Consider the following 24,893-nt stretch of genomic DNA (forward strand, 5'->3'; position numbering starts at 1 on the left):
CCGAAGCGAGCATGCCGAACGTCGCCGGCCAAGTGAGAGGCTAGCGGCACTACCGACCAGCCAATGTGACGTCAGAGTGCCTCCTCTCTTTTTGCCATTCCACGGCGAGCGCCGCGAGAAAGGTGCCTGTACAACTTCGTATCCCCTTCTCTTCTGTCCTTGTTTGCGAGGAGGAACGAGGAGACCTTAAGGATAATGCTTCGCTGCCAGAGAATATTTTCATCGAAATTCTTTGGACGAATTACCTTTTCAACCTCGTGTTCCGACCAACGCGACCGATCGTTCGCGAAAATGTTATCTTTCGAGAGAGAGAGAGAGAGAGAGAAAGAGAAAGAAAGAAAGCGAGAGAGGACAATGTTTCGTGCAACTAGCTTTTCACAGAATTCTAGAATCGAATCTAAATTTATTTTTATTGTTATTATTATTTCTAATAAGAAAAATTTTTTTTAATTTCGTTACGTTAGCGTTTCGAAATAGCTCGGATATTTCGAAGTAAAAGAGTATGCTATTTAAATTAGTAGGGGAATCGATGGATGTGTCACGTTGATTCGTCGGACAAACTGGTGGATTTGCTCGAGGTTTTCGATGAAGCGTGAAAATAAGAAATTGGTACGGCCGGATCGATGGGAAATTTTTGCGGTGGCTCGTGAAACGCGTTAGATATTTCGCGTATACGGAAAGACGGATAATATTATAGGTAGGTTTTAATAATTCAAGGAAATCGTATCGCCGCTTTTCCTTCGTTACGTATTCGATAGACTTGTCACGGATATAAATCTAATTAATGAAGTTTCAACGAATCAAGTTTGACGAAATTAATTCAATCGATTGTTGGGTAACAGATTCGGTCTCGATTTATAGGAGAATTGTAAAAAAAATTGTAAGAAAAATGTCAATTCAATTTAATTATTTTAAACGAAACGATATATATATATATATATATATATCTTAGTGGATCGTTATACGTAGCCTTTATACGTAGAAATTGACTTTCACTGAATAAAGCTAGTTTTTAGGCAACAATCATATAGTTGAACCAAGACCAATGTTACGCTTGGTTCACCGAGCCATTCAATTACGCGCGGGAAAAAAAAAAGAGAAATAGAGAATACAGCAGACGGATTGATTATCCGCAACGAATGTGAAACAGATCTTACAGATACATAAAATCGCAAGTTTTCCAAGGAAAGGTGAAAAAACTGTCGGCGCGCATTGTGCGCACGCAGAAAAAAAACATCGACACTTATTATTTATAGAATATATACATGTATATACATATATATATATATATTTTCATTCGTTACCTTTCTCTAACAAACCGTGAACCGTGATTTGCATGTAGAAAACGCGGAAACGACTTTTTTCTAACGTATTTAAAGTGACTTCCTTCCAATTTTTCTCCTTCTAAAGATTAAAAAAAAAAAAAAAAAAAAAAAAAAAAAAGGAAAAGAAAAAAAATGTCTCCAGCAACAATTCAAGGAAAAAGAACGCGTACACTCGAAGAATGAAGCGGCAGCTGTAAGGGGAGAGAGTCAGCGCTCCTCCACAAACTCTTATTTAGGTCGAATTCCATCGCACGCGAATCTCTCGTAACTCGATTCGTTCCATTTTTTCGACGACACGTTCTCGATCACCCATGATCCCAGACCGAGCTCAGCCTTAAGGATCCTTGAAGAATAAATTAATACCAATTACCCGATACCGTGCCTGTTCGAGGCTGTTGTAAATCTCGGTGGAAACGCGGCATTTCCAATCCGGACCGAGCATGATCTTGTTTTTCTTCGAAAGGTTCGGTCATGTCACCCGTTACACGAGACCGTATACGCGTTCCTCGGCCGCGGCACAAAGCGAAGCATCGAGCACTTTCACGCGGAGGCCGCGTTAGTAAATATCATGGCCATATTTTCCATCCTAAGCTCGTCTTTATCTCCGCCACGAGGACGCCTCTCTCTCTCTCTCTCTCTCTCTCTCTCTCTCTCTCTCTCTCTGTCTGTCTGTCTCTTCTCGATAATCGAGTGTGGCTCATTACACACGTTCCTTCTTATTATATATATATTCATCGTCGAATCCGCCACGAATATCGAACCTCGATCTCTCGCAAATATCTCTATAATTCGCGTATCGGGTTCACGAATCGAAAGAGGAAATTGGAAAAGGAGATGGAGATCGATGGTCGTCGCGAAACGACGCCGGGTTAAATTCCTGTCCTGGACGAGTTTCACCGGCGGGAATTCAACGAATCCTTTCGAGTGTTTCCAGGGATTGGCGCGACCTTCCACGAAAAGCAATCGGCAGCCACGGAACTATCGCGAGGTGCGGAAGCGAGCCAAGTTTACGATCGCGACTTTTTCTTCGGCTTTATAGCACGGCATCCGAGTCTCGGTCAGTGGACTGGAGCCATCGCTCCGAGAGAAGGAAGCCTGTCCAAGGAGAACGAGAAAATTCTCTTCCCTCATCACTATTCCCGATCTAACGCGCGAGAAGGATCAACGTAAAAATATTATTTTTTTCTTCTTTTTCTTTTTTTTTTTTTTTCTTTCGACGATGCTTTAAACACGCTCAGTTTGAACGCAGAACGATCGACGGATATCCGATGTCGTGCACGCCACTTACGTTAACGCTCCTTTAAAATGATGTAATCGAAACGCTTGTATGCACGTTATTTGTCGAAATGATATTTTTAGTTACGCGCGATCGTGAAACGTCGACCTTTATAACCGGAACGAGGCACGCTCTCTGCAAGCTATCGACATTAATCATCGCGTGTACAGGGTGTTACAGAATTGTAATAAGTAAGAAGCGAGTCGACGATTCGGTCGGAGAGGTATAGAGAAATAAGATTCAACTTCTAATATTTTTTTTTTTTTTTTTAAGTAGATATTAGATATTAATCATCGCGCGAGATAGTTTGAAGGAACGCATACTTGGTTGGCAAATTTGATTGGGAATAAAGGTGAGGAATGATCGCTTCGAGTATCGAATTAATTTATCATTTTTCACATCTTGCGAAACGTAACTTCGTTTTGTCGTGTCGAAATCGAAATATAAACACGGTGATCAATCACCGACAGATATTAATTACTGAAACGTAATGTACACGGATTGATAATATTTCAAGCATCGAGAGAAACGAACCATCACCGCCGAATAAATTAAAACGTGCAACTCACCGATCGTAGACACGTGACGATCCAATTATGATGTGGAAAAAAAAAACGATTGTTTTCCCTCTCGAGATCACGAAAATTCCTCCGCTTCTGCCGTCCATCTTCTAACGTGCCCGTTTTCTTTAAAAAGAAGAAAAATTAATTTCGATTAAATGAGGTTTTCTTTTATTAAACAATAACGGATTTGTTGCAGTCGTACAGTTCCTGACTGTATAAAATACAACTTTGTGAATTATACTTATTGCACGGATACCGTTCGTCTATTCTTCACGCATGCACTGATTTCATGCTACATTGCAAAGAGCGAAATGCTGTGAAACGCGAGGAAGCATATATTGACCGCAAAAACGGATGAACGAGCAGCTGCTTAATCGACAAAGGCGATTTTAATAAAAATTTCTTCGGCTTCGTCGTCGTTCAAAATGTAAACAATCTTTTTGTTTCAACTTCAACTTCATTGTAATTCTACCGATATTTTTCTTTCTCTCTTCAACTTTGTAATCAATGATGGATTAAAATTTCGAATATTACACAAATGATCTCATCATCGCCATATTGGAGATGCTACAGGTACGAGTATCGGTGATTCAATTCCCGAAATTTGACGAGTAATGCAACAGAACGTAGAATTTTTTTTTCGTATTTAATGAAACGATAATAAAAAAAAAAATATTAAAATAAAAGCATTCCAAATATAGAAATTATTATAAATATATAACGTAGCAGTACGTAATATACACTCATTACCCGAGGAGTTCAGTGTCTCGATAATTAATACGCGACCTTGCGGATTCTTGCGGATTAATTTCTTTTTTTTTTTTCGCATTCTCAATAATAGAGAGCGAAGAAAATAATAGAGAGCAAGAATCGTGAGAAGGTTTAAACTTATATCAAGAATTGTTTTCACTTCTAAACACTTTTTCTTTCAAGAAAATATCGATTTGCCGGCGAAAAATTCATAACGTTTTTGTTCACTCTTCCAGAAAATATTTCTCTTCCGAGAAGAAAGAAAAATATATGTATATATATATATATATATGTACGAACAAATTTTTCTCTCCAATATTTCAATGATTAATTTCCCAATCGTATCAAAATATTAACCATTCTTGCTTCTTTCTTTTCTTTCAATCAAGAATAAGCAAGACCGTGGCCGAAAGTAAATTCACGTGGCCGACAGCTCGTCTTGTTTAAATTTCAAAGAACGTTCGTTGACACCATTTTTACCAAGCATAAGGCCCGATGGTCAGGCCGAGCACCTTCGATTCAAGGAGGAACGTAACATCTGTCGACTTTTAAAATTCCGCTCGAGTATAGAGAATATATATATATATGTGTGTGTATATTTTCGTGCATGCGCACGAAGAGGGCAAGAAGAGATAAAAGATAAAGGGAGGAAACGTGAAAATCGAGCACGATGAAAATGTTGGGAAATAATATAATTAGAAAAGTCGTCGACTGACACGACCGTAGTCCATGATCTTGAAGCGGCGTTCTCGAGTCGTGGGAGTCCTTCGCATAATTAACATCGCGAAAGAATGCAACAACGGTGAAAGAGAAGGCTTAGAAAAAGAAGGAAATGAAAGGAGAGGAGGATGGAAACGGTGGCGAAGAGGGGAAGGAGGGAAGGAACTTTATGGGGAGAAAAAGAATAAAAAAAAAAAAAAAGAAGAGAAAAAAAAAATATACGAGCGACATAATTAATGATTTCTCCGTAATAATTGGCGTTTTCACTGATCTTGAATCTTGGATCGTGGATCTTTCTACTACCGTGTTTACTCTCGCTTCGTGTAGCGGTAAACATGTGAAAAATTTTGCTCGTTATCCAATACGTGTAAATTCTTGAATAATTGGCATTAAAATAAATAAGTAAGTAAGTAAGTAAGCTGATTTTGGGAGAGAAAAGGGAAATATTAGAAGAATATATATAAAAATATAAGAGTTAAATTGGAAGAACGCGTAAAGATGATCCGTAAAACTTCAATGAATAACTATGAATGAAATTCAATGGACTTTCGAGTGTAAAACTTCGTGAATACGTGTTATCAAAAGGATCTTAGCCTCGTATAAACTCAATTATAATGAAAATCATCGTCGTATAGCACTTTCTCCTATCGATCTAATAATCATTAACTTTATAATATTATTACTACGATAGACCTTTTACTATAATCGTTTATTTCTCATAGTTTATTTCAGAAATTCAATTTCACGTCTTAAGAGATTTCAAACTCGTGAAATTTGATTTAATTAAAATCTGATATATCGAAATATCGTTATACTATTAGTTTATTGTAATTTACTATTAAAAATAATAATTGAAATAAAAAGTAAAAGTGTGAAATCAGAAATTGTTTAACGTTTCGAAGTCAAATTTTCAATTACGTTTCTCTCTTACCGTTGAAATTATCGAGATTTCGTAAAAATTTATCGTGCAAAAATGCAATGAAAGATAAAATTTCTTATCCTAAAAACGCTATACCGCCTAACAATTAACTTTCGAAGAAACTGAAAAAGGAAACTCATCGAGAACGATCAAACCGCGTTCAGAACGGTTTTCTTAGAATGAAGAGTTACGTAAAACATTGTACCGTGTCCGATATACCAATGAACCACAATACGAGATACTTCATGCGTGTAAAAGCGTTTTCCGCAACTCTGATCCACATTATAAAGAATAAAGGTGGGTACAACGGCTAACGGAATGCCGCAGATACCACCCACGACCGAGATCACTAACATTTCACATATGGCCGTTATCCAAGGGTAATTTTCGCAACGTGGGAATCCACGACCTTTCGGTTCTACATTCGCCTCTATTGATCGCATCTGAATAGCGGGAAAAGATATTTCGCAAAGGGAATTCCACGAGAAGGAAATCGCGAGGATCCAGACAATTAAAGACCGCTTGCTCGAACGAGGTAAGCAATTTAAGTTACTTAAAACTTACGATGATTATATACTACTTTTTTTTTTATATCTGATTGCATATACCGTTGATCCAGAAGAGCAATGCAACGTGCAATGCAAAAACATCGATTAATTTAGTCATTGGTTTAGAAAATTCACAATTCTTCTGATATTAAAACTTTCTCGTTCAAGAAGAAGACACGGAAATTTACTTTACATAAGAAAAAATAAGTCTTAATGTCACACATTTTATTGCTGTGCACTTTCATCGTATCTTCTATGCCGTAACGATCGTTTTAAACATGATCGATTTAGATTTCACCGTAACTTTATTGAATTATTATACAAGAAACCATGACACTTTACGTACTATTCTTCCTCAAAGCGTGTAAAATTAACTTGTAGAAATATGGAAACAAGATTTATTTACAATGTGAAATAAGGCTATCTTAGACTTGTGTTTCTAACAAGATTTCTTTACAAAGTATATATCATGCTTCGTAAATTTTATAACCCTTATCATCCAGTGAAAATCCAACTATATTTAACGTTGATAAGATCGATTCTCGATTTTAATATTTCAATCGATCGCGAATACGATTAGAGGAGAGGCATAGCAATCACGAATCTGCGCATAAGACTTTCTATTTAGAACGTTTCAATGCGATACAATTTCACTTGTTCCACAGTCACTTTGTCAACGAAAAATCAAGTTGATTATGTCTCGACAAACAGGAAATGATAATAAAGTTTGAAAAAAGAAAAAAAAATGATTATATGAAACTTGCACTTATAGTTCCGGGTTCATGGCTGTGGGACAATGTTGGTCACGCAATTCACGCGGTTGGATAATACAATAATAATTAACTATAAAAAAAAATGAATGTTCCTCGAAGGGCTCGAGGAAGCCGCGGAAAAATCGTTAATGAGCTTATGCTTTTACGCGTAAATAAAAAAACATAAAGAAATAATAATTAATCGCATTTTCTTGGAAATACGACAACTATTTACATACATGTGTATCGAATATATAATTGGAAATATATCGATTTTCATTTCAAATTTAATGTTAATAATATTAATTAATAATTGATATTTGATAAACTTTTCATCATGATAATTAATTTATGCATGATAAAAAAATTATTTATATTTATAATAACTTGTTATTTTATTAATAATTTTATAATAATTATTTTAATCATTTTTAATCATATTTAAATCATAAAATAATATAATTCAACAAATTTTTGCATAAAAAGATATGCGACTCACCACAAATGTGTAAGAAATGTTACTATGAATTATTGTTGTCCAAAAGAAATCATCAAGAAATATCTTGCTATAGGTTGGAGAATATGAAAGCTGAGAAAAATCTGTAACAAAAACTTAATTTAAAATATTGGATGAAAAAATGAAAATAATAAAAGATAAAATGTTATTAAATTTACAATATAATAATAATAAACATTGATACTTTAATATGAAAACTTGAAATGTAATGAAATAAAATTGATTATAATAAAAACTAAACTATTTTAATTTTAGTGTGAATAGAAACTTATTCTAAATATGTCTATTATTAAAAGAAATAAAATATTACCAAATAAAGAAATTGGAAATTGAATACAAATCATTGCGATATATAACATATGTATATAATGAATCATTATTCCTCTTCCAAGTTATTCTGAAAATTTAATAATAATCTTTAAAAATACATATAAAAATCTTAAAACAAATATATAGAATTAAAATTATATTGAAATAAAATAATACCAAATCCAAATTCTTCAAACCAAAATTTATAATACAAATTACCGGTCAATAGTCAAAAAGTTGATAGAAGAAAAAATATAAATACAAATAAATATATAAAATAAAATAAAATAAAATAAAAATAAATAATTTTATTATATAATATCAATAAGTTATAAAATAAATATATAATAATAATTTATAAATTTGTTAGTACAGGAATAGAATTATTTACTGAAAAATTGAAGTTCCAACACATCGAACTGTGACATGTTCTGTTCCAATGATAGAAGAATAATGTCACGCCACATCACTTAGCGCTTTTCTAATTGGCTAAAACGACATTGGCTAAACAAGTTCTTTATTCGTTCAAAATCGCGCGAAAAATTAAAATTTATGTACATTTAATTGTGTACACATAATTGTAGTATATTGAAAATTTTTATGACAAGATATCAAATATTTTAAAACTTCAAATAGCCAAATTAAAATATTTTTTTTTATATGGTAAATATTAATATAATTATAAATTAAATATGTGAACACAACTATGCAATAAAGTACTATATAAATATTTCAAAATAATAAACAAAATAGAACCAATAAGAAATAATATTATCATAAATTTCTAACAAAAATAGGAGAAAAAAAAATACTTTAATGCCAGGAATGTACAATAATTGTTTAATGAACTTAATTGTATTACAAGAATTGTAGTTACACATATGTAATTACATCACTACAATTCGATATTCTTGACTTTACATATGCATAAATAAACACTTATATATTGATAAAAATAGTAGTGAATATGAAATATACATAAAAAAGTAACATAGGGGAGCTATCAATACTATCAATTTTTTTAGACAATGCCTTTAGATTTTACTCCCTAAGGCAGTCTAACATAATGACCCATTATTATGAACTCTAAAATAGGTCATTCTTTTTAAAAAGACTATTAGAATCTTTCAACTGCATATAAGCAACTTCAAGTAGCCAAGTTGAAATATTTTTTTCTACATGGTAAGTACATTCTCCTCCTCGAAGTCTCAATACCAAGTGCAATGTAGATTCTTTTTGGATATTGTAATCTAAGAGTGTTCTTCCATCTTCAAGTTGTTTTCCAGCAAAAATCAATCGTTGCTGATCAGGAGGAATTCCTTCTTTATCTTGAATCTTAGCCTTTACATTCTCTATTGTATCCGAAGCTTCAACTTCAAGTGTAATAGTCTTTCCAGTAAGAGTTTTGACAAAGATTTGCATTCCTCCGCGAAGTCGCAATACCAGATGAAGAGTAGATTCTTTCTGAATATTATAATCAGAGAGTGTTCTTCCATCTTCAAGCTGTTTGCCAGCAAAAATCAAACGTTGTTGATCAGGAGGAATTCCTTCTTTATCTTGAATCTTAGCCTTTACGTTCTCTATTGTATCCGAAGCTTCAACTTCAAGTGTAATAGTCTTTCCAGTAAGAGTTTTGACAAAGATTTGCATTCCTCCACGAAGTCTCAATACCAGATGAAGAGTAGATTCTTTCTGAATATTATAATCTGAGAGTGTTCTTCCATCTTCAAGTTGTTTGCCAGCAAAGATCAATCGCTGTTGATCAGGAGGAATTCCTTCTTTATCTTGAATCTTAGCCTTTACGTTCTCTATTGTATCTGAAGCTTCAACTTCAAGAGTGATAGTTTTCCCAGTAAGAGTTTTGACAAAGATTTGCATTCCTCCTCGAAGTCTCAATACTAGATGAAGAGTAGACTCTTTCTGAATATTATAATCTGAGAGTGTTCTTCCATCTTCAAGTTGTTTGCCAGCAAAGATCAATCGCTGCTGATCAGGAGGAATTCCTTCTTTATCTTGAATCTTAGCTTTTACATTCTCTATTGTATCCGAAGCTTCAACTTCAAGAGTGATAGTTTTTCCAGTGAGAGTTTTGACAAAAATTTGCATTCCTCCTCGAAGTCTCAATACCAAATGAAGAGTAGATTCTTTCTGAATATTATAATCTGAGAGTGTTCTTCCATCTTCAAGCTGTTTTCCAGCAAAGATCAATCGTTGTTGATCAGGAGGAATTCCTTCTTTATCTTGAATCTTAGCCTTCACATTCTCTATAGTATCTGAAGCTTCAACTTCAAGAGTGATAGTTTTTCCAGTTAGGGTTTTAACAAAAATCTGCATGATTGTAGATTTGGAAAACTACAAAAAAGAATAATTATGAAATCTATATTTATTTATTATTCATAATTATTTATATATTACTTAATAAATAATTTTAGATTGAAAAATATATTAAATATATTAACTAATAAAATAATATTTAATATATTTATGTATATTTTTTTGCATATTATTTATATAGAAATAAGATATTATATTATAAAAATTATAAATAAAAATTTATAATTTATATAGTGCTAAGTAATATATAATATATATAGTGCTAAGTAAACGAAAATAATGTTCATAATAAATAGCGTCTTAATTGAGTCTTTAAAGAAAGTAAAAATTATGTAAAAAATGCATTAAATTTTGTAATACATTAATTACTTATATATCGTGTAAAAAATTGATACTTTGATATTAATATCTTAAATAAAATTGTTGTATAATAATTGTATATAATTCAAATTTAAGAAACATATTAATTTTATCTGTAATTGTTTAACAAGATGGTGGCTCCGAAATGAGACTGACGTATTGATTATTTGAAAATTTATTTAATATTTTTATATACAATTTTAGAAAAGGTAAATATATATTTATATATTAAATTTATATTATACTTACACACGTTTAAATAATTTATAAGATGATATTCGCAACACAAGTTGAATTAAGTCGTTCAAAAAATCAAGCTTAGACAAGCGTTCAAAATAAGAACCAGTAAGTCACAGGGAGGGACGTGAAATGACACAAATCTAGTAGTATATAAGTATTTAATATCAATTGTTACCAAATACTAAGTTTCAAATTCTCTAGACTGACTACAAAATAGAGAATGTTTAACGATATCATTTTTTAGTAATAGAAAAACAAATTTAGAAAAAATTTACATTTAATTAATAAGAGTATTAAATTTAAATTTTAATAAAAAAAATAAAATTTCAAGACATGTTCAAAAGTATATTTAAATTTGTTAAAAATTTTATGAAAATAGTTAAAGAAAAGAATTAAAAAATTAAAAAAATTTATCGATGTAAATATTTAAATAAAATAAAATAATTATTTTAATAAAACATAATATAATAACATTAAAATAACATTAAAATATAAAAATAAAATTAAACAAAATTTGATGTTCATAGGTAATTAATTTTCAAATTTATCGTAACAAGATTAATCATAATAAATTATAATCAATATTTATAAAAAATCTATACATTTGTTTGTATCAAATAAAAGATAAAAAAAATTGATTATATATAAATATTAATTTTAGATTTTAGATTAAAGAAAATAAAATATGATAATACGAAACGATATTTTTATATATTAAATTATTAAATTATTATTATATTATTTAATTATTAAATAAATAATTAGGATTTAAAAGAGAAAAAAACAAATTTTTTTATAGGAATGCATTGATATTTGTTAAATAAATAAGTACATCACAAGAATATGTCATTATACGCACACAGACAACTTGCCATTCTTGTCATTATATATGAATAAATAAATATTTTTATATTGATAGCAAGTATTAATGAATATGATACATAAAAAAGTAGTAGAATGTATCTATCAATACTATTGATTTTACTAGATATCATCAACAGAATTTACTATCATGTCAGTTTCAAGATATAGTCTTTCATGAAATTAACTATAACACAGACTTTGATTATTGTTTAGATAATTATTAATATCTTCAAACTGCATGACAGCAGGTTCAAATAGACAAAGTTTCTGTATAATGTGTTGCATATGATTATACATTCCTCCTCGAAGTCTCAACACTAGGTGAAGTGTAGATTCTTTCTGAATGTTATAATCTGAAAGAGTTCTTCCATCTTCTAGTTGTTTACCAGCAAAGATTAAACGTTGTTGATCTGGAGGAATTCCTTCTTTATCTTGAATCTTAGCTTTAACATTCTCTATTGTGTCTGAAGCTTCAACTTCTAAAGTAATGGTCTTACCAGTGAGAGTTTTGACAAAGATTTGCATACCTCCTCTAAGTCTCAACACTAAATGGAGTGTAGATTCCTTTTGGATATTATAATCTGAGAGAGTTCTTCCATCTTCTAACTGTTTACCAGCAAAAATCAAACGTTGTTGATCAGGGGGAATTCCTTCTTTGTCTTGAATCTTAGCCTTTACATTTTCTATTGTGTCTGAAGCTTCAACTTCAAGTGTAATAGTTTTCCCAGTAAGAGTTTTGACAAAAATTTGCATTCCTCCTCGAAGTCTCAATACTAGATGAAGAGTAGATTCTTTTTGAATATTATAATCTGAGAGTGTTCTACCATCTTCAAGTTGTTTGCCAGCAAAAATCAAACGTTGTTGATCTGGTGGAATTCCCTCTTTATCTTGAATCTTAGCCTTTACATTCTCTATTGTGTCTGAAGCTTCAACTTCTAAGGTGATAGTTTTTCCTGTTAAAGTCTTAACAAAGATCTGCATTTTTATGTAGAAACCTATAAAAAAAACAATAAAAAAATTTTAATATATTATTATTCGTTATGTGATAAAAATTAGTTTATTTAATACTAAAAATAAAATATTAAGTAAAATATTAATCTGTTTAATTGTTATTCATCAAAATGGAGGCTCGCAATATTGAAATCATAAAATATTGATTATTTATAAATCTACTTAATATCTTTACATATAGGAAGTTGTAAAAATATCAACTATACTTACGTAGACTGAAATAATTTACAAAAAGATATTTGGAATGCAATCCAAGTTAAATTCTTTGAAAGACCAAATAGGGATAAAAGTTCGAAAATGATACTGATAAATCCGAGAAAGGGATATGAAATGACGTAAAACTGGTGTTTGTAAAGTAGGCTGTGATCTGTGATATATATTCCGATTGCCAAAATATAGAATTATAATTCTCTAAATGAAAGATCATATGTACAAGAATTTCTTAAAATTAGTTTAATTGATCTTAAATAAATAAATATACTTAATATTATTGAATTTTAATTATAATCGAAAAAATAAAGTTCAAACTTCGATATCTTTTATAATAAAAGCATATTATTCAATTGTATAGAATTGTATACTAGTACTTTTTAGATTCTTAATATTGAAAATAGATTCAAAAATATACTCAATATATTTGAATTCAAAAAATTATAGTTGCGCGCGATAAAATATTTAAAAGAATATAAAATAATTACAAACAACGAATTATAGAATTATATAATGGACATTTGCAATATCATATATGAAAGAAAAGAACAATCGATTTTATATGCTTCATTTCCGCAAATAAATGATTTATGTTGTGTAATTTGTGAAATTGATTTTATCGAAGTTCGTGATTCATCAGCAAAATCAAATTTTCACTGGCAAACAATGAAATGTCGGTAAGAATAAGTATTATATTATTTATTACATTATTTATCTTGCGTTAGTTAACTTATAATCGATTTTTATATTAAAATAATATTATAATTTTAGATTACTTATTCATTTAATTTCTGATATTATTGCTTCACCAGTAATGGGCACAGAAAAATTTATATTTGTTATTACGAATAAAAAATTTTTTGAAACTGGAAAGTTGTTAAAAATTTTAAAAAATTTTAAACTAGTGGTTTGTTTAAGATTTATTTCTTGAATGATATATTATTATTATTTTTATGTTATATATTATTTTTATTTTTACTTTTATTTTTATTAGTATCAAGGATTACGATCAGTTACAATAGAATTATACAAAATTTGTCTTATATATACGATACAGACTAAAATAGCCCCTTTATGGAATAAAGTTGGTGAATATTTAGTTCAAGGAAAAGATTTTTATAACTTTATACAAGGAACCAGAGCATTGAAATTAGATATACTTATAGAAGGTCTGCCAAATTTATTCTTTATTTATTTATATAATTTTATATATTAATATTAAACAAATTTTTAGAAAAGAATATATCTATAAAACTTCATGCAGAAATAATTAAAATTCCATATATAAAACTTGAAGATTATTTTCCGTCATCTGTTATATCTCAGTTTCTAGCAGATCCTAAAGGATATATTGATTTATCTCATTATAATCCTCCATTTGTATATGTATTACCAAGGTAATAATCATTGTCTTCATTTATATATATTTACATTTATTTATACAAAATATGATAGGAAGTATAGAATAATAGAAAATATATGTAGAAATATATGTAAAAATAATTTTACAATAATTTAAAAGAATAATATTTTTTCGTGTTTGAGATTTTTCAAAAAAATAAAAAATTTAAAAATTTATTCAATGTATATACGAGTATTTGTTTTTATTCAATTTTGATTATCTTGAAAATAAAAATGTAAATAAAAAATATTTTTCTATTGTTTATTTAATTATTTAATTATTTTCGTAAATACTTAGAATAACTAAGTATTAAATTCTAAGTATTAAATTCTAGTTCTAAGTATTAAATTATTTATATTGAAAATAACCAAATTTTTTTTTTAATAATTTAACAAATTCAATTTTTTTGAAAATACGCCTCAAATGTTATTTTTTTCGACTTATTTTTGTATAAATATCAATAATAATTAATAAAATAATATTTTTTATAGCACAAAAAAAGGAAAATTATTATCTGTATCTAAAGAACTTCCAGCAAGATGTGTTTTTAAAGATTATGATCAATTACGTAGACATTGGAAAAATATGGTACAAATAATAAATATATATTATTTACAATCAAAATTATTTTTATCATCAATATATTTATATATGTACATAATATTTCAGTATGGATATTCTTTATCTAAAAATAAAAATGAAATTTTATTTTATGAAATTAAATTTTTGATTCCTAAATCTAATATTTTCATATATCCTAATATGTGTATAGCAAGTGGACCATTAGAAATTATTCCAAATAAAGATAAAAAATCTACAATTACATATTTTTTAGCTGATATGCTTATGAAATTACCTACAGTTTGTGGTAAACAATTACAAATATCTGAATATACTCCATTTATTCCAGTAAGTTATAAACTATGTACATTATATAATATAAACAATAAAAAAATATATTTATTATATTATTATTATATTTTCCTATATTATTATTATATCTCCTATTATATTTTCTATAGAAATCTTTAAATATAAATTTATCATCTAATTTATTATTAAAAGATAAAAAATTGGATACATATCTTAAAGAAAAGGAAAACATTACCTCACAATTTGAATTTTCTAATAAATATGCAGATGAATTAACAAAAAATACAAATGTTGCAACATCTTTAACAACACAATTAACTAAAATCCATCAATTTAATAATATACAATTTCATGAAAATATAAAAATTGATTCAATTAACAAAAATGCAAAAGAAAATCAAAATGGTACATATTAAAATAATGAAATATTTTTATAAATATTTTAAAATTTGTATAGTAATTATAAAATAATTTTTAAACTTCAGAAAGCCAATGTTTAAATAGTACACAAAATGTAAAAGATAATTATATTAAGAATAATGTTTTAAGAAATTCAAATGATCATTTTATTCTATCAAAGGAGAATACAATTTCAAGATATTTTAAAATTCAAAAGACAAATTCTTGTAATGATATGGTATTTTCTTTTATGTTTTCTTTTATGTTTTCTATAAATTATTATTATATTTTATCATTTATTCTTTTTTTTATTTATAATCTTATTTATTTAAATATTTAGTTAATACAAGAAGAAAAACAAAAACATTTAACATTAAAAGAAAAACTATCAAAAGCTAAATTTAATAAAGATAATATTACATTTTTATTAAAAACAGTAGGTATAATTATATTTTAAATTATATATATTATTAATAAAAAATTAAAAATTAACATATATAATTATTTTGTAATTTATTATATAGGATCAAGATATTACAGTAGAAGAAATGGCAAAAAAAAATCAGTTAGATCAGATGAAGAATAGTGATTTAAGTGACTGGTTAAAAAAACATTCAATTTCACATAATACTCATGGAAAAAAAACTGAACTTATTAATAAAATATTATCTCATATAAAAAACACACAAATATTGCAACAATATCGTATTTAAATTTAATAATATTTTTATAAGTAAAAATTATAAATATCATATAAAAAATATTTTTTTTATGTTACATTGTTAAAAAAGATAATAATATTTTATAATTTATATTATATCAAATATTAAAAATAATAATAATTATAATATTTAATATTTTTTAAATGTTACATGTTAAAAAAAATGCAAAATAAATAACAAAATAAAATTAAAAAGAATTAATAACAATAAATATTTGTCTATACCATTGATTTTTTATAATCTGCTATAACATTTAATATAGTTTTTCTATCAGCTTCATTTTCTATACCAATCTCAATTAAATCTTCATTACTTAAAGTCAAAAACAAATCAACATCAATCTAAAATAAATCATATAAAAATAAAAAATTAAAATAGAAAGTATAATAAAAAATTATTTAAATAATATTTTTTAAAATAAATAAAATAAGTTATGATTAAGCTAAATTATAATTAATTTTATTATTTTATATATATATAAAATTATATTAATATTTAAATCAAATATATTATATTATAATTTATAATATAATATTATTATGATATAATAATAATATTATTATTATATTTACTTCTTGTTGAAGAAATATAGATACATGCTGATTTAATCCATAATATTTCAATAAAGCAAACATTTTTGCTTCTTCTGAATTTAAAATCATTCCTCTTGGAGGTGTTTTGTAACGTGGAGGTGTTGGTGTATCTTCTCCAAATACATTCTCATCATTTATACTTGAAGGTACATTTGGTGAACGTAATGGGCTAAATTCAGGTACATATCCAAGAGTGGTATTAAGATCTTCTTCTTCATTTTGAATATCTAAGTCTGGTGGCCGAATAGACTGTAATCTTTATAGTACAATTATATATAATATATATATAATAATAATGAATGAATACTATCATATCATATAAATATACCTTTGCAAAGATACTTCGTTTATAGTTTTATTTTTTAAATAAATTGATACTATTTCATTTTTGTTTGAAATTATTTGATTATCTACTACATTATGCATTGTATTAACATTGATTTCATCAATATATTTATTTTGTATAAAATATATGTTTGGAGAAGTAGATAATTTTTCATTGAAAGTACAAGTCAAAGTTGGTGAAATTAAAGCACATTGATCAGTTTCTAAGTGATTTGTTAAATTTAATGGAGGAAGTTTTAAAAGATTTTGTAAATTTTTGTCAATATTATAATCAGTATTAGATGCTATAACATCTGTTTCATCTTCTATAAAAATATTATCTGAATTATTATTCCAATATTCTTCTATATCAAGATCTTTTGCAAAATTTTTTATTTCAGGTATTGTTGATTGTTTCATCATAATATAAGTATATTCATCTATTAAACAATTTATAATAAATGTAAATAAAAATAAATATGAATAAATATGAATAAACATTACTGTTTGTTTATATTAATATTTTTATCTTATATAAATTTTTATATATCATTATTTATAAAAATACAATATCTTACTACTTTTGGAAACATCAAATCCTAACTCTATTAATTTAAAAAATAAGTTTTTATCATTTTTCATAGCTGCAATACAAAGGGGTGTTATATCATCATTTAGAGTATTTAATAATGCTGATGGACATGCTTCATATACAATATCAAACATATCTTTATTTATTGCAGCTGCTAATCCAAATATAGACATACCTAAAAATCAATAAAAATAAAGAATTTAACGATATTTTATTATAATTATAATAATAAATTTTTCGAAATGATACCTTCAATTTTTTTCAGAATTAATATTATTATAATATATTAATAAATTTACCTAGATAAGTTGATTCATTTATATTAGCATTTTGTTGTAAAAGATATTTTACAGTTTTAATATTTCTGTTACGAATTGCTAACATTAATGGTGTCCAACCAAATTTATTTTTTCTATTAATAATTTGATGACATTCATATTTTCGAAAAATTTCTTTTATAATATCAAGGCAATCATTTGCTGCACTAATATGTAATAAATTCTCTCCATAACTATTTACCGTATTTAGCGTATATTCTGCAAAAAAATTAAATAATTTATATTTAAAAAAAAAATTTTAAATAAATTATTTATTTTTTCTAATTTGATTTAATTTTACAAAATAATTAATTTTAATTAATTAAATTAAATTTTGTAAAATTAAATTAATTATTAAAAAATAAAAAGAATAGTTTCTAAATATTATAATTGCATAAAATAAGTTATAGATTATAGATTATTATATAATTATTGATAATTACAATGTTACATACATATTAATTTAATACCTTCTTTTTGTAATGCTTTTATGACTTCCATTTCTACAGTTTTTTGCATACAATAATTTCTTTTTTTCTCATAATTTATTTGTTTAACATTATTTTTTTTAAACATAATTGATATTATTATTATGTATATGTTTTTTGATTAATTAATTTATATTATATTAAAATAGAATTTGCTAATAAATTTTTGACTTATTATTAGATTAAATCTTTGAAAGTGACCTATAAATGATTTTTTATATTTCGTTCGATTTGTTTGTAAACTTTTAATATATATGAATATTATTTATTTTTATTATGAAAAGAGCAATTGTTTATTTATCTATTATAAAATGAGTAGTGTATTTAAAAATAAAAAATATTAATTGAGTAATATATTTGTATTTAAAAATCATAAATTGATATTATTAAATATAAAATTTGATTTTATTTAATTTTTTATAACTTCCGCCAAAAAGTTTTGCATAAAATGTTTTTTTTTTATAATAGTATTATGATGGCAGCACAATCTCGTAAAATGTGACGTGCATGATAATTTCTGACAGTGTTTGAATTTCATTTTTGAAATCATATATCTATTTGACTCAAAACTGCAATTATTTCATAAAATTACGAAATTTCAATTTCATTTTTGTTCCTACAATATACGAGCAACGAAGTTAACGTGATTTTTTGTAACATATCGAGCAACTAACAGCGATAAATTTTAACTCAATGTGAGTTATTTCTTATCATGTACAATTTTTTTTCATTTTTGTTTCTTATCAAAATATAAAGAATTTTATTTATTGTTAGATTGTTATTGTATATTTTTATTTGATATTTAGATTATTTTATTCGTGGTATAAACGTTTGTTAGGTTAAGTTTCAGACGACGCCGAGATCATATTTTTTGGGGTGGGGGTACTAATTAAGAGAATGTGGATGAGGTAGACGAGTACATATCGTTACCGTTAGTGATCAATTTTTTCGAATCTTTATTAATTTTGGATCTACACATTGTAATATCAAGTAAATGCATTTATGTTGGGTTTTTCTTCTCTTTTATAATAAAACATTATGAATTATTTAATTTCATTATAACAATATGGAGACATTGATTGCTATTACTGTATCATAAAGTTCTCTTATGATATATATAAATTTTACTTGAATAATATATAATTTGCTATTTAGAATGGGAAGCAGTGGTCAATTGTATAGTTTATCCTGGGGAGAATTTAGTTCATCATTGGCTTCTGCAGTACAATTATTAAGAGGTCATGGAGATTTAGTTGATGTTACATTAGCTGCTGGTGGACGCAGTTTTCCTGCACATAAGATAGTACTTTGTGCAGCTAGTCCTTTTTTATTGGATTTATTAAAGGTTTTAACTTTATATTGTTTCATTATATTGAATGTTTTATAAAATATAATATAGTTTTAAATTTATAATTTATTTTCAATCCAATTTTTATTAATAGAGCACACCATGTCAACATCCAGTAGTTATGTTAGCTGGCATAGGAGCAGATGATTTGGAATCATTATTGGAATTTGTATATCGTGGTGAAGTAAGTGTGGAACCTTCTCAATTACCTTCACTACTTCAAGCTGCTCATTGCCTTTGTATTCATGGGTTAACACCACCTACTATATTGACTGAAGTATGTTCTATAATTAATTAATATAATATATTGCATTTAAATATTTTTATTTTCCTTATATATAATTTTCAATTTCCACATTTATTAATACAAAATTTATTAATATAAAACATTAATATATTTATTAGTATTTTAATTGAATCAATATTTACAATTAGCAATAATAATTTTTATATATTTGTTCAAAGATAATTAATTTTTCTATTTATTTAGAATGGAGAAGAGGTACCTGTATCAGCAATACCAACAGCAAATGAAGCTTTATCAAAAGAATCAATTACTCCCTATTTTCCATTAAAACGCAGAAAAAAGAGAAGAAAATCATCTTCATCTTCTGGAAAATGGCCACGTAATATTAATACTACAGATAATGAAAATAGGGCTATAGATGGAAGTGATAACAGTCGATCAACTAATTATGATCACAAAGATGAAGATAATACAGAACATGGAGATGACACAGGTAAGGAATATTCAGCTTTATACATAACGGCATATTTCATAATTACACACACACACATACACACACACACACACAGCATAGACATATATTGTATTTGTTAAATTTCTTGAAAATATATATTTAAATTCTCATTTTGCATTTATTGTTTACTTAAAATAATAGTATATATTATTTTATTATATTTTAAACATAATTTTCTTTCTGTCATTATGCATTAAACTGAGTTGATCATTATATTATTATCTAAGAATTAATGATCAGTTTAGTAAACAAATTTTAATAAGAATGGATATGCGATACTAATTGTGTTCTGTGTCCGATATATTATTTTTATTATTTATTAACATATTTTGAAGACAAAGTTTTTTTTTAAAAGCTTTTATATTTAGAACGGACACAAGCACAACCATCAATCGGGTTGAACTGCGTCTAATCAATCATATCATAAGATATAACAACTCAAAAATTTCAGATGTAAAAATCAGTTCAGCCCTGTATGGTAATATTGTGTTTGTGTCTGTTAGCAGCGAACGATCGGTTGGAATATTCGAATCATCGGAGTTGTCACTCGCCACGTGCTCAAGAAGCGCAGCCGGTGTCAACAGAAAATTCTCAAGCAGGAACGCATCAGGATCAAATATCGGACAATGAATCGCATCTTCACACTTTAATGCCAATGCAGCCATATTCTCCATTACATATACCGCAATTTCCCGGTCCTCTAAATATGGGCTTTCCTCCTGGAATACCGCTCCCATTAGTTACTCAGGGTACAACTGCTGGAACAGCGTCTTGTGGATTTACAGGCAATATGAATTTGTCTAAAATACGTGGTGCATCCGACTGTCCAGGCGTTTGTCCACTATGTGGTGCAACGTTACGACAAGCGAGAAATTTACGTAGACATCTATTATCGTCTTGCAAATATCGATTTAGTAGTAATCCGGTCCAAAGTTCCCCAGCTGATACAATGATGATAGAAGTAAAGCCTGAAGTCGAGTTATCTGGTTATAATGAGCATTCTATGACGTATGGAACTGATAGTGGAAGTAGTACCTGTGAGCAAATAATTTGTAAGCCCAGTCCACTTCCTTCGCCAACATCACAGGGACCAAATGTTGTTTCTCCTCAAAGCAATGTTTCGTCTCCAACTATCGCTAGATGAATATACAAAAATAAAATAAAAGCGAAAATTTGATGTAAACAGAATCTTCCGATTCTGTTATTGTGATTTAGAAACAACTTTGTTTCCTATCGCTAATTTGTTTTATAATGTATGTTATAAATTTAATTTGAGTCTGCGTATTCTTTTTTTAATTATTGTTTTAATGTACTTACAGGAATTTATGTTCTGAAATTATAATTTCTTTGCATTGTTTAAGGGAAAAAAATGGACTGACATTATTTTTTAAAGTTTGTCAGAATGAATTGATTGTTACATTCTCTGTATAGTTTATGTATTCTTATTTTATTAATTTTTCATTTCTGATTTGTTTCTGATTGATATTAAAATAATTTGAAGCAAAATGTTTAAAATAAACATTTACAATTATATTAAAATCTTCCACGTTAGTAAATAAGAGCAGTATCTTTAGGATTAATAGGAATAGCAATCGATAAAAAATTATTCATAGTAAAAGCGATGATTAATAAGAATTGCAAAATACTTGTAAATTTTCGATATCTTTCAAATAATCACTTATGCAATAATTGTATATGATCAGTTTTATATAAAGTTATTGAATTACAAATCTTTATTGCTCAGGTTTTTTTCTTTATTTTTTTAATAAAATATCGGATTAATATTTTAAAATTACAAGAGAATTCGAACTTCTGTCGATTATGTAAGAAAAAGAACACTAATAATAATATCATGGTTAAAATAGAAGCTGATTTATATCTATTTATATATATAAGAAATTAAAATATTTTCTTATAATTACAAAAATCGTAAATTAAAATAAGAAAAAAACTTAATTGACAGAAATTTTAATCTCTATCGAAATAATATATTTATTTTCGCAGTTTTATTTTTTTAAAAAGCATGCATTTGACTTTGATACTGATCGATTGATAGATGTAAAAATCGACGAATTATGAATTATATAGTATTTAATTATAATAGTAAGTAATAAAATTATTTGACAAATTAATAAAAGTTTATTTTATCATGGATTTTATATTTTTAAATAAAAGAATCTTTATTAATTCGTAGTTCTTTAAGGTATTTTGCAAATTATTTATTTATAACTTTTACTATTATTTATATAATTGTATTATTAATCTAATTTAGTTAGGAGTTGGAATACAATGATTTGAATAATAAGAAAAGGTCAGAAAAATGAATATACAGCCCAAAACGTAAGCTAGTTCGATTATATATACTGCCTATCCTTACGGTGACTTCTTTTTAAAGTGTGTTTGAACGTGTTTAGATCTGACGGAATTAATTTTAGGAGATGGATTATCCAAATCACGAAGTATGTCCGATCAACCGGCGTCGTGCCCACTTTGCGGAGCAATTTTACGTCAATCGCGAAATTTAAGGAGGCATTTAGAGCTTCTACATTTTGGACTCGGTAGCAATAATAAATCCGGTGTCCATATGAGACATCGAAGAATTGATAGAAATAACGATCTTGTTCGATCGACGCTCGCATCAATTTGTCCACCACATATGACAAGGACGGATTACTCAAGAGCTGTGGAAAGCACAGATCTGTCGACGTTAACGTCTTTATCCATTGCTTCGACAGTCAATTCCAACGCGTCAAATGTCAGCTTTGCAGGTGAATGCTTAGTAATTTGAGGTAGAAAACAAAGGGAACGATCGATATAATTATTTTCGAAATTTTACGACTTTTATAAGTAATAATAATTAAAATGCAAATTATCTGGTGATAAATTAAATAAAATAAATAACGACGAGGACATTAAAATAAATTACGGAAAATAATATTGTATCGATCTTCCTGTGATATCAAGTTTCCTGTAATTGTAGGACTTCTTACGATTAAATTTACTAATATATATATATATATATATATATATATATATACGATAAGGTAAAGATAGTAACTAAAATGTAATTTTTGTACATTTTAATTTATCATTATACGTTGAGAGACTGTAAGTTATTTTTTAGTTATTGTATTATAAATGTAATTGAATAAGAAACAAAATACAAGTATTTATGTTAAAAATGTTGTTAATCATCTTGTTTTATTTCTTTATTATTTTTATAATTTCTTATATTTATTTAAAATAATAATTACGTTTTGATCAATATATTATTGAATTACTTTGTTTCTTATGAAATTTCAAAATAAAATATTTGCAATATATTATATATAAAAATGATTTACAAAATAAACTGATATGATCATTAAAGTGAGATCTTTGAATTATTTTTTTTCTCTAATGATGAATGATTAAAAAAACTATTATTGTAAAAAATTTATCATTAAGGAAAAAATTAATCTCAATTCTTATATCTTGGTTCTCTTTTGTTAATTACAATGTATAAATATAAAATTATTAAAGCAATATAATTGTAACTGATACTATTATATCTTTGTATTCCTAACAGGAAGTTTAATGGGATCAAGTGTATTGGGAAGTAGTGATCAAAGCGCGAACTCTACCCTAGTCTCTGCATCGAGCTCGAATACAACTTCTATCGCCTCTGCCAATAATGGAATTTACTCGTCAGATGGTAGTGCCAGTATGCTAAATTGCTTATTACCATCGCTACCATCTTTGCCTTCTCTCTCTTCTCCGCACGATATGTTTCGCCACGGTGACATGTTGAGAGTTGGTATCGCGTACCATGATTCCTCCAGGCAACATCCCAGGCAGTCACAACGTACCGATATCACTTAATTTTTTTAATTATTGACATGATTTCGCCTTAAACAATTATTTCAATTAGATATTGTAATCGTTGTAAAAAACATATATGTCAAATTCTATTATAAATTCTGTAGAGATATTTTTTATATCGAATTGTGTTTTGTAAAATGTTTTTTAATTAGAAATTCTCAAGTTATTATTATAGTTTACTGCGATGTACAAAGAATTAAAGTTGTACAATACGAGAAATGCGTGGATATATCTTTAAGAATAGTGTATAATGTTGTTCATTTAATAAATAAAGAACGTACAGTTAAATTAAAATATGTTACACTTTAATAGTGAAACAATTGTATTTTAGAAACAAGTATGTCCATCTATTTTAAAAAATCATGTTTGAATCAATCATGTACGATTTATTAATTTTAAGGAAAAGGTAAAAGTTTAATGTCTATCTAATTTTTTTTTAATTAAAAATTATTTGTTAAAATTTTTGAAATTATTATTGAACTTTGAATAAAAATAGAAAAAGAATTTCAAGATAT

The 24,893-nt window shown here is 27.1% G+C and overlaps 3 protein-coding genes across 7 annotated transcripts; 1 reads left to right on the top strand and 2 right to left on the bottom strand.

Annotated features, from left to right (window-relative positions):
• Positions 1–8,496: 8,496 nt before the first annotated feature.
• Positions 8,497–12,839, bottom strand: LOC122715900 (polyubiquitin-like). The gene is given in 3 exon segments (XM_043938471.1): positions 8,497–10,031; positions 11,613–12,472; positions 12,699–12,839. Coding segments are annotated over 2 exon segments (2,112 nt in total). The 5' UTR covers positions 12,459–12,472; positions 12,699–12,839; the 3' UTR covers positions 8,497–8,765.
• Positions 12,840–16,312: 3,473 nt separating this feature from the next.
• On the bottom strand, positions 16,313–18,496 carry LOC122715738. The gene is made up of 6 exons (XM_043938155.1): positions 18,391–18,496; positions 17,903–18,139; positions 17,590–17,778; positions 17,016–17,451; positions 16,667–16,943; positions 16,313–16,435 (listed from the first exon to the last, which is right to left on the bottom strand). The coding sequence occupies exons 1-6, from the start codon at positions 18,494–18,496 to the stop codon at positions 16,313–16,315; spliced, it is 1,368 nt and encodes a 455-aa protein (XP_043794090.1).
• Positions 18,497–18,917: 421 nt separating this feature from the next.
• Positions 18,918–24,812, top strand: LOC122715739 (transcription factor GAGA-like). 5 transcript variants are annotated; one of them, XM_043938156.1, is made up of 6 exons: positions 18,918–19,103; positions 19,564–19,753; positions 19,851–20,033; positions 20,247–20,496; positions 22,932–23,285; positions 24,086–24,811. In XM_043938156.1, exons 2-6 carry the CDS (start codon positions 19,565–19,567, stop codon positions 24,376–24,378), a joined length of 1,269 nt encoding a protein of 422 aa, XP_043794091.1. In that variant the 5' UTR covers positions 18,918–19,103; position 19,564; the 3' UTR covers positions 24,379–24,811. The 5 variants fall into 5 exon arrangements, with proteins under 5 accessions (XP_043794091.1, XP_043794095.1, XP_043794093.1 ...); XM_043938160.1 differs by having other exon boundaries at positions 22,953–23,285; XM_043938157.1 differs by lacking the exon at positions 18,918–19,103 and adding an exon at positions 19,113–19,398 and having other exon boundaries at positions 24,086–24,812.
• Positions 24,813–24,893: the final 81 nt, after the last annotated feature.

This window comes from Apis laboriosa, unplaced genomic scaffold (genome assembly GCF_014066325.1).
Source record: "Apis laboriosa isolate Shangri-la unplaced genomic scaffold, ASM1406632v1 scaffold40_cov151, whole genome shotgun sequence".
Lineage (NCBI taxonomy): Eukaryota > Metazoa > Arthropoda > Insecta > Hymenoptera > Apidae > Apis > Apis laboriosa.

Coding starts and splice junctions, on each gene's coding strand:
- LOC122715738 (XM_043938155.1), bottom strand. CDS start 18,496: ATGTTTAAAAAAAATAATGTTAAACAAATAAATTATGAGAAAAAAAGA. Junction 17,452..17,589: donor ATTTGATGTTTCCAAAAGTA/GTAAGATATTGT, acceptor ATTGTTTAATAG/ATGAATATACTTATATTATG. Junction 16,944..17,015: donor AACGAAGTATCTTTGCAAAG/GTATATTTATAT, acceptor TGTACTATAAAG/ATTACAGTCTATTCGGCCAC.
- LOC122715739 (XM_043938156.1), top strand. CDS start 19,565: ATGGGAAGCAGTGGTCAATTGTATAGTTTATCCTGGGGAGAATTTAGT. Junction 19,754..19,850: donor TTTTATTGGATTTATTAAAG/GTTTTAACTTTA, acceptor TTTTATTAATAG/AGCACACCATGTCAACATCC. Junction 20,497..22,931: donor AGAACATGGAGATGACACAG/GTAAGGAATATT, acceptor GAACGTGTTTAG/ATCTGACGGAATTAATTTTA.